Source organism: Cephus cinctus, unplaced genomic scaffold (genome assembly GCF_000341935.2).
Source record: "Cephus cinctus unplaced genomic scaffold, Ccin1 Ccin1_scaffold0036, whole genome shotgun sequence".
Lineage (NCBI taxonomy): Eukaryota > Metazoa > Arthropoda > Insecta > Hymenoptera > Cephidae > Cephus > Cephus cinctus.
The window spans coordinates 12,249-22,235 of record NW_014332782.1 but is presented as its reverse complement, the minus strand read 5'-3'; the positions used below and the strand labels follow the sequence as shown (position 1 = coordinate 22,235).

The 9,987-nt window shown below is 35.3% G+C and overlaps 1 protein-coding gene across 1 annotated transcript; it reads right to left on the bottom strand.

Moving 5' to 3' along the window:
- Positions 1–1,670: 1,670 nt before the first annotated feature.
- Positions 1,671–3,609, bottom strand: LOC107268143 (endoplasmic reticulum metallopeptidase 1; the record flags this gene model as incomplete). The annotated part of the gene is given in 2 exon segments (XM_015740621.1): positions 1,671–3,309; positions 3,384–3,609. A coding segment is annotated over 1 exon segment (165 nt), but the record flags the coding sequence as incomplete, so codon positions are not given.
- Between the last annotated feature and the right edge of the window lie 6,378 nt (positions 3,610–9,987).

Here is a 9,987-nt window from a genome sequence, read left to right as displayed (position 1 = left end):
TATTGTGGGTTAAAATTCTTTGTCTACGAAACACGTGGTCGTCTAGGAGCGTTAAATTGTCTGGCTGAAATGTGAAGGCTCCAGAAATCCTAGCCATTCGTTGCAGTTCTTCTCCGCGATTTCAGAAAATTTTCGTTGCACAAAAAAAATGTCTCAGCGACTGGTCGGCGCCTCTTTTTTTTTATCAAGATGTAGGCTTGTCTTTTAATTTTCCTTTTTACTTCCCGATAGCATTAGCGATACACGACTTAGTAAATAGTTTACTCGAGCGTTTAGATTGTAGTTTTACCTGGGATGATTGTATGCCTTAAATTAAAGCATAGAAAAATTGTATGAAGAGTAAATAAAAACAGATTGTATAACATAAATTATTGACTTTATTCCATTATCCTTATTCTTCAAAGTATTTAACTCCCCAGTCTTCAAAAGGGCCTGTTGCAGAATGTATTTTCATTGCGAATAAGAAATGCAAATCAAAAATATCAAATGCCCAGGGAGCCTTTATACATCCCTCGTACCACAACCAGGCCATCCTTTCCCTTTTTTCGATTCTTCGCATAAGCACATCACGCACCGTTTTCCAATATTCTTTTCCTGTCTCGAGAGGGCCATGTTTATTGCATCTTGCGGTTCTCTTCATGATGAAAGTTTATCTTTATTCACTCTGCAGACAGTTTTACAAAGCGTTTACAAACCTAATTTATTTTTTGACACATATCTTAAAGTCAATCTTAAATTTTACTTAGGTAACTACCCTTACTATTGTGGGTTAAAATTCTTTGTCTACGAAACACGTGGTCGTCTAGGAGCGTTAAATTGTCTGGCTGAAATGTGAAGGCTCCAGAAATCCTAGCCATTCGTTGCAGTTCTTCTCCGCGATTTCAGAAAATTTTCGTTGCACAAAAAAAATGTCTCAGCGACTGGTCGGCGCCTCTTTTTTTTTATCAAGATGTAGGCTTGTCTTTTAATTTTCCTTTTTACTTCCCGATATATCGTTTTGTCTGATAGTTTTACTGCTACCGCTTAGTTTTCGTACAGAAAAATTTCCACTTCCCATTTTTGAAAAATTTCAGTCGTAAAACTTTTGAGGCGTCGAGTTTGAAACGAAAAAATTTCTTTCGCTAAATTTTTGGGGGCGTCGAGTTTAAAATGAAAAAATTTCATTCGCTAAACTTTTCGGACGTCGAGTTTGAAACGAAAAAATTTTAACCGTAATACTTTTGGGACTCACCCCCACCCCTACTTAACCACGCCCCCAGGTCTCGCTATAGCGGATCTATTACTACTTACTACGATTTGGGACAACAGAAACTAATGAAATAGTAGTAACAAAATCTATCAATCATAATTATTCTTTATTACAATTCCTTTCTATGAATGTTTGTTTCTCTAAACATTATCTCATTTTTCTCGAAAAATAATAGTTTTTAGGATATAAAAGATGTAGTTTTTTACAAGCTACAATTTTTACTTAAACCTTTTTTCTCTAAAATCAATATTTATTGAAAAAACATCAAAAAACTATTTTTTTTCTTGAAAAATGACCTTTTTTTAAATTAATTTTCAGGTATTTTCACTATTATATTCGTCATAAGCACGTCAAAGTACATGAGAATACAAAAAACCATACTGTTCGGAGATATGCGGTTTTCGGAACTACAGCCAAATTATTATTTTAAAGAATTACATTCTTCTATTTCCTATCTCTTGACAAAATATTGATAGTACTACATTGTTATATATGATAAGCAAGTGTGATATATTCTAATTAAGTGTAGCAAAATTCTTAAATTCAAGAATAATGTACGAAAGCGAAAGACACGTAATAACAACCATAGTAATATTATAGACCAGAAATTACTTCACTTCTTTTAGACGTTATTTGAACTGCAGATAGTCTTTAATTCAAAATCGAATTTATTTCTCTTTTTTACAAAATGAAGAATGCGAGAGCATTAATGTTTTTAACCAAACAATAAAAAGTCAAGAATAACAATGTTAAAACCTTCCTCACGTTTCACATTATTGATATATCGCTATGCCTTATTGTAAATTATTTTAATAGATGTATTATTATAGCAGACTTACCGTAATGTTGTATAATGTATTTGCAAAGGCAATAAATCGATATCAAAACATTGCGACGTATCTTTTTCTACAATTATGAAAAATTAGGTAAGCAATACAACATAACTTTCTAATCCTTTATCATAGGTAACTACTTTTTTAAGCAATACATTTATGTTTAATTTATGAAACTATCTACGAACTTCGTTTTTCGCTTAAGAACACTTTTCTATTCAGGTTATTATATTGAATATTGTGTGATATATTGTCAGATTAACAGAAATATTCTTATTTGGTAGTATAATAACGGCATATAATACATGTCGAAATTCTAAACCAAATCTTATTAACTTTAGAATATTTTTCAGTACAGCTATACAGTGAAACAATTGCTACAAAGGATTCACATCAGCCTGCTACGCATTCTAGGGTTGAAATATGTATATAATATGTTTTCTTTTCGTAATTAATAGCTCTCTACACACAAACATCGTGCTACGCAATAGCAATTCGATACAACTTTTTAAAGCATATAATTGATAACATTCTGTATGGCTTTATCGAATGTAAATACTCCAATTCTGAAATGTTTTAGAAATAACAGCAAGTGTTACGAGAAACAATCTATGATAATCGATTAAATACACTAACAGATACTCATTATTCAACTGGGCCATCTTCTAATAGGAAGCAAATATTTTGATGTCAGGCAACTGTTTCTTGTTAAGCAATAATCTTTCTTAAGTGTGCACTTTCACAGTATGTGTCTTTTTTATCCCTTAAACTCGACAAAGATGCAAGAACTTTCAATTACTATTATAATTATAACGTTAATATGAAAATTCATTCTATTAAAGCTGATTGTATCTGCATATTTAATATATTTCAAAAATCATAAGAAGAGATTAAATGGAAACTATAACATCGATAGAAACATTAGAAATCGTCGCAAAAAACACCTTTTAATAGTAATTTCTGTGTAATAAATCTATTTCGCAATATTCACAATGTTATTATTTTTGATTGCATATTAATTTCTGTTACTAGTAATGTGAACGTGCACTGTAAGCACCTAATCTTATTATTCATAACAATCAATGTTATAAGCATTCGTTTCTCTCTGTATTTTGTTTATTTTTGGCTTTCGTTCAAATAAATAAACGTTTTCAGTATTTAAGTAAATTAGCCATTCATAATAGACAGCAGACAGAAAGTAAAGTACATGTGATTTTCCAATAATTTCTAAAAAAAAAAAAACATTGTTATATTGGATGAAGTTTTACTTTAACTGTGTTTCACATCTGCAGAAATAGTACCTAAACATTAAATTGATGGTAACTACAACACTTCTTGCTAATGACTTCTATAAGAACAACTTCAAAATTCCCACGAAGTATATGTTGCCGTCCATGGTGTAACAACTGTCCAAGAGGGAAATTGTACTAAAAATTGCTTAAATCTTAAAGACCGTTGATTTTCTCCATGCAAAAAGTGTCCAGCCAAAGCAATTGTTATAATTGGACCTCTATGATTGGATGGAACCTGAAAAAATATAATGCAAAAATCGTCTAATTCGTGTCATGTAAATGTTTCAATTTCACTTTCACCATTACTTAATTCAATGGCTACAATTGAATATATGAATAAACAATCATTATCATTTATCCAAATAGAATTGTACATAATTTTTTAAGAATCACAATTATTTATACATATAATTTATATAATTTATAATCAATACTATTTTGGTGCAAAAATACTGTTTTTGTTTATCCTCGCAAAAATATAGTTCTAATACTGCTATTAAAAACTAGTTTCTAGTTGTTCCATATAGCGTCGCTCGATGCTTGTTATTTGTAAGAGGTAATTTTACAAAGGATGCTGACTAGAACTGTTTGAATATCTATATCAATGTTTCAAGATACAGCAGGACGCCGATTAAATGGGTTAATAAGTGACAGAGGTGGTTCGGATAATTGAAAATTCAGTTCATTGGATTAAGGAAAAAGAAGACATTCTTATTCATGAAAAACACCATTTTAATACTGTTATAATAATAAGAACCTTAAAAACTTTTAAAAGAAATAAAACATGAAGAATGATAAATTAACGGTTTCAAAACACATAAATGCAGAGAGGCTTAAATGATCCCTTCCAAGGCAACAATGTGTGAACAAAACGGGGGACAGTCCAATTGCATGCCACTATTGGAAAATAGGACAATGTCAGTAGCATACGTTCCCCCATATTTCAACAAAAGCATATCTTGACGAATTTTGTGGGGGCTTTAATGCGTCCCATAATTAACTTTGCCCTTTGTTGTTTTTTTATATACACTACCGTGGAAAAGTCTTCATAGAAGGATTTATTAATTTGGAATAATTGAAGAAAACAAACGTTTGAGGTATTTTTGTGTCGTATTGGGCTCAGAAGAGGGGGGACATATGTTGTTCTGTAGAAAAATTTTAAATACAATTTAGTTTTATGCTTTCCAAGAAAAACGCTCGCAAAAGAGTTTGAATGCAGTTATAGGTCTTGTCCAGAAACTTTCCAACAGCAGTGTACATGTACATACCTAAAATGAATTTTTTATTTAGCATATATCATAAGCATAACTTAATAAAAACTGAATGCAAAAAAGTAATGTTCTTTTCATTTATACATCATTAATGATGAACTAATAGGAAAATTATTTATTTGAAATTTACAAGAGCTCAGTTCCCGTATAACAGTTACGGCACTCATGGCTGGACCAACGTTCAAATTACACCTCTGCGAAAGCATCAATGAGCTCCCCGTCAATAATTCAACTTAAAATGAAAGAAAAATCGTTGCTTTGAAAGGGTTAAAGCCAAACTCGCATTTCTGAGTTGTGCGATTCGGTTTATTCGTAATTCGAATAATTGATGTTCTGCTATTTCTGGAACTATAATCCTGTGCTCACAAGATATTAAATAAGGATATTTAGATACATCAGGCAACTATTTAAGATAAAAAGACATTGGAGATGATGATAAGTAATATTTGAGCATACGGAACAATGATTTGAACTATTTAAACATAAGGAAAGATGCTTTGAATAGTTAAAAAAGCTAAACATAGAAAACAGTAATGAGAATTACTATAAAACCATAAGAAGTGATGATCCGAAATACCTTAACATTTGGAACGATAGTCAGAACAATGAAACAAATAATTCAAAACACTTGCGTAACAGAATCAATGGTATAAGATACTTGGACGTTAGAATGATGGACTGAAATATTTTATATTTTTGGAAATTTTTTGCCGTTATGATATGCCGCAAGAAACCATCGAAAGCTGTTATCATTTGTAAACGATCCTTATTACTGTCCGAAACCTTTCACGCTGTCAAAATTTTGGATAGTTATTAGTAGTATAAGTATGGGAGTTCTGGACCAGGAGACCTGTAATCGACATATACCGACACTCCAGAACCTTCAAAGGTGGGTGTCCGTGCTAAGTTGCCGTCGTGAGCTCTACGATTTCCGGAAGTGACGTCACCGAAACCCTCGATTCCAAGAATTTTCGCTCGATTCCGGGAATTTTGCGCAGGGGACAGTCCAATTGCATGCCACTATTGGAAAATAGGACAATGTCAGTAGCATACGTTCCCCCATATTTCAACAAAAGCATATCTTGACGAATTTTGTGGGGGCTTTAATGCGTCCCATAATTAACTTTGCCCTTTGTTGTTTTTTTATATACACTACCGTGGAAAAGTCTTCATAGAAGGATTTATTAATTTGGAATAATTGAAGAAAACAAACGTTTGAGGTATTTTTGTGTCGTATTGGGCTCAGAAGAGGGGGGACATATGTTGTTCTGTAGAAAAATTTTAAATACAATTTAGTTTTATGCTTTCCAAGAAAAACGCTCGCAAAAGAGTTTGAATGCAGTTATAGGTCTTGTCCAGAAACTTTCCAACAGCAGTGTACATGTACATACCTAAAATGAATTTTTTATTTAGCATATATCATAAGCATAACTTAATAAAAACTGAATGCAAAAAAGTAATGTTCTTTTCATTTATACATCATTAATGATGAACTAATAGGAAAATTATTTATTTGAAATTTACAAGAGCTCAGTTCCCGTATAACAGTTACGGCACTCATGGCTGGACCAACGTTCAAATTACACCTCTGCGAAAGCATCAATGAGCTCCCCGTCAATAATTCAACTTAAAATGAAAGAAAAATCGTTGCTTTGAAAGGGTTAAAGCCAAACTCGCATTTCTGAGTTGTGCGATTCGGTTTATTCGTAATTCGAATAATTGATGTTCTGCTATTTCTGGAACTATAATCCTGTGCTCACAAGATATTAAATAAGGATATTTAGATACATCAGGCAACTATTTAAGATAAAAAGACATTGGAGATGATGATAAGTAATATTTGAGCATACGGAACAATGATTTGAACTATTTAAACATAAGGAAAGATGCTTTGAATAGTTAAAAAAGCTAAACATAGAAAACAGTAATGAGAATTACTATAAAACCATAAGAAGTGATGATCCGAAATACCTTAACATTTGGAACGATAGTCAGAACAATGAAACAAATAATTCAAAACACTTGCGTAACAGAATCAATGGTATAAGATACTTGGACGTTAGAATGATGGACTGAAATATTTTATATTTTTGGAAATTTTTTGCCGTTATGATATGCCGCAAGAAACCATCGAAAGCTGTTATCATTTGTAAACGATCCTTATTACTGTCCGAAACCTTTCACGCTGTCAAAATTTTGGATAGTTATTAGTAGTATAAGTATGGGAGTTCTGGACCAGGAGACCTGTAATCGACATATACCGACACTCCAGAACCTTCAAAGGTGGGTGTCCGTGCTAAGTTGCCGTCGTGAGCTCTACGATTTCCGGAAGTGACGTCACCGAAACCCTCGATTCCAAGAATTTTCGCTCGATTCCGGGAATTTTGCGCACGATTCCGGGAATTACGCACGATCGAGAACCTTCTAGAACATTCTAGAACCTTCTAGAACATTCTGGAAGCTTTTACGGTTCGTGTCCATGCTAAGTCGGGAAGGTTCGCTCCCAGAGCCGGCGGTCCTCTCGCGCGACGTTTTGAGACAGCCCCTTGCCCCCCACCCCGGAAAGCCTTCCAGAAGCTTCGACGGACTCGTGCACGTTCGTGCAGGTCTCGGACGTCAGCCCTCAGCCCGTTTGACCTCGAACGTTATCTCGCAGAGTTGCGCAGCATCGCTGATGCAATCCTCCAGGAATTTTCCAGAACTTTTGTCCCTAACTTCATAGCGCAGACTAGTGCGTAGCATCGGCGAATCAGAGAGAGAGAGACGAGCGACATCCCCTTTGAGCGCAGTGCCGAAAAGCGGTTTCGGCGACTTTTGCGTCGAGGTTGATTCCAGGAAAAACGATACCCTTCCCATGCAGATTTCGGACGGCAGGCGATTTGACCTCGAACGTTATCTCGCAGTGGTCGCGCGTCAGCCTCCTCATCCCACTGAGAATCCCCCATCCCCCGATTCGTTAGCTTCCTCATCCCACTGAGAAGCTTCGCGAATTCCCCATCCCACGATTCGTCAGCTTCCTCATCCCACTGGGAAGCTTCGCGAATTCCCTATCCCCCAGCCTCGTGCGAGAGCACCGTCGAGTTCAAAGTCATCCATGTATCGGTTGTTCTAATGCGCAATACCGAACGTTATCTCGCAGAATCGTGCGTCGAGAATGCGGACTCTCATCTCCCCGAGGTGTCAAATTATTCGTAAGCGCGCGCGACGCAACTTCGTCGTCGTCGGAGGGCTAAGGAATATTCCGGAAGATGCATGAACCTTGACATCGAATCTCTGTAGGCGATTCGATTCCTAGAAATCTGCGAAACCTCCCATCTCCATTTTTTAACCCTTGAAAGTTTCCTAAAGACTGTCACAAAAAATCTGAGGTATAGGGTTCCAATGACATGAATAATTATCCATACAGGTTTATTCGAAATTTTATTGATTACAGCAGTATGTATTTGAGCGAATAAGGGTGACTTGTTATCTGGTTGCTCGATTTCCTCTTTCAGATCTTCCTGTTTGACCTTGATGCGAGGTTGTATTGCCAGAAGAGTCTCCCGCAGCGTTATCACGATTTGATCGTGCAGAATTTTCATTCATTCCGAATAATGTGTGTTGTTATCGAAAGTGATACGATCGCGTCTTTCAGGTAAATCCGCGCTCCGTACCCATTCGTGGTACCGATCTCGTCGAAACTGTTCTCTCGCCCTCATGGCTCGTTCTCGTTCTCCTTCTTTCCCATGCGAATGCCCCATTTTTAGGTTAAGTTTCACAGATGCTGCCTCAAAGGATTTTCGTTGCAAACTAATTTTATGATGTAGTTGCGTTGTTACTTGTAACTGAATATTCTAGAAAATGTGTATCGATTTCTTAGAAGAAGCATATAAAACTTTTGAAGAAATTGAATAATGGATGAAATTTGGCATTGAAAATATTAGACTTTTGAATAAAATTTTGAGAAACGTTACTCTTACGATACACGGTGGTCTATCTACTTTCATCGAATTACCGAAGAACGTGCAAAGTAAGAAAGCAGTCGTGCTACTCGGCCAAAATTTGTCATATTTGTGAAAAACCGTTTTTAGCCGATATCTTTGAAAACTTTAGACGCAACTGTTACGCTATATAGAATTTAGATTCTCTACACTATTACACTGCACCGGGCCCTGAAATTTGGCATTGAAAATATTAGACTTTTGAATAAAATTTTGAGAAACGTTACTCTTACGATGGAAGAGAAAATCAAAATTTTAACAACGATCGAAATCCTCAAATCTCTGAACGAAAAATTTAAACAAAAACTTCGAAAAAGAGGTGAAGGACGGCGACAGAGAAGTGAGGTGGTGTAGCTCAATGCTCTAACAGATACGCCAGGGCTAACAATAGGTACATGGGAGCTGATTTCGATCCAAGCAAAGAGGAATCGTATATTATGTACTATGACGTAAATAATTTATACGGTGCAGCTATAAGTCAATCTTTACCAGTAGGCTCATTCGAATGGGAAGAAAATTTTGAACAATTGGATATTTGCAATATTCCCGATGACTCTCTTACGGGTTACATATTCAAAGTTGATTTGGAGTATCCTATCGAGCTTCAAGAACTTCATAAAAATTTTCCACTCTGTCCGCAACAATACACTCCTCCAGGCTCTAAAAATTCGAAATTGATAACTTCGCTACTCCCGAAAAATAGATACATCATTCATTATAAGAATTTGAAACAGTGCTTGCGATTAGGTCTAAAGTTAACAAAAATTCATCGTATTCTAAAATTTAAACAGACACAGTGGCTCCAAAAGTATATAGAATTGAACACCGAAATGAGAAAAAAAATCGAATAATGATTTTGAAAAAAATTTTTATAAACTTATGAACAATTCGATTTTCGGAAAAACAATGGAAAATGTCAGAAAACAAAAGGACGTTCGACTGGTTACTAGGTGGGACGGAGCGTATGGAGCAAAGGCTCTGATTGCAAAACCAAATTTTCATAGCTATACCGTACTTGATGAAGATACGATCCTAGTGGAATTAAATCGAACAAAAATTAAATTCAATAAACCAACACACGCAGGATTTTCACTACAACTATATAAAATAGTATATTGTGCACCGTGAGCGAAAACGGGAGTTTCTGCGCCGCGTATAAAGTTGAGGTTCCCCTGGTGAAGCCGAGGGGTTCTCAACTTTATACAATGCACAAACGACCGTTTTCTCTCGCGGTTCACATACTATTTTCTTCAATAGCGGAGCGAGCGCGAATTTTCAGGTAGTGGGTGATTCTTGGGTCGGTGCAAATAAGCAGGTTAGTTTGATAATTTAGGAAATCACAATGAAACATTTGTGCATCGT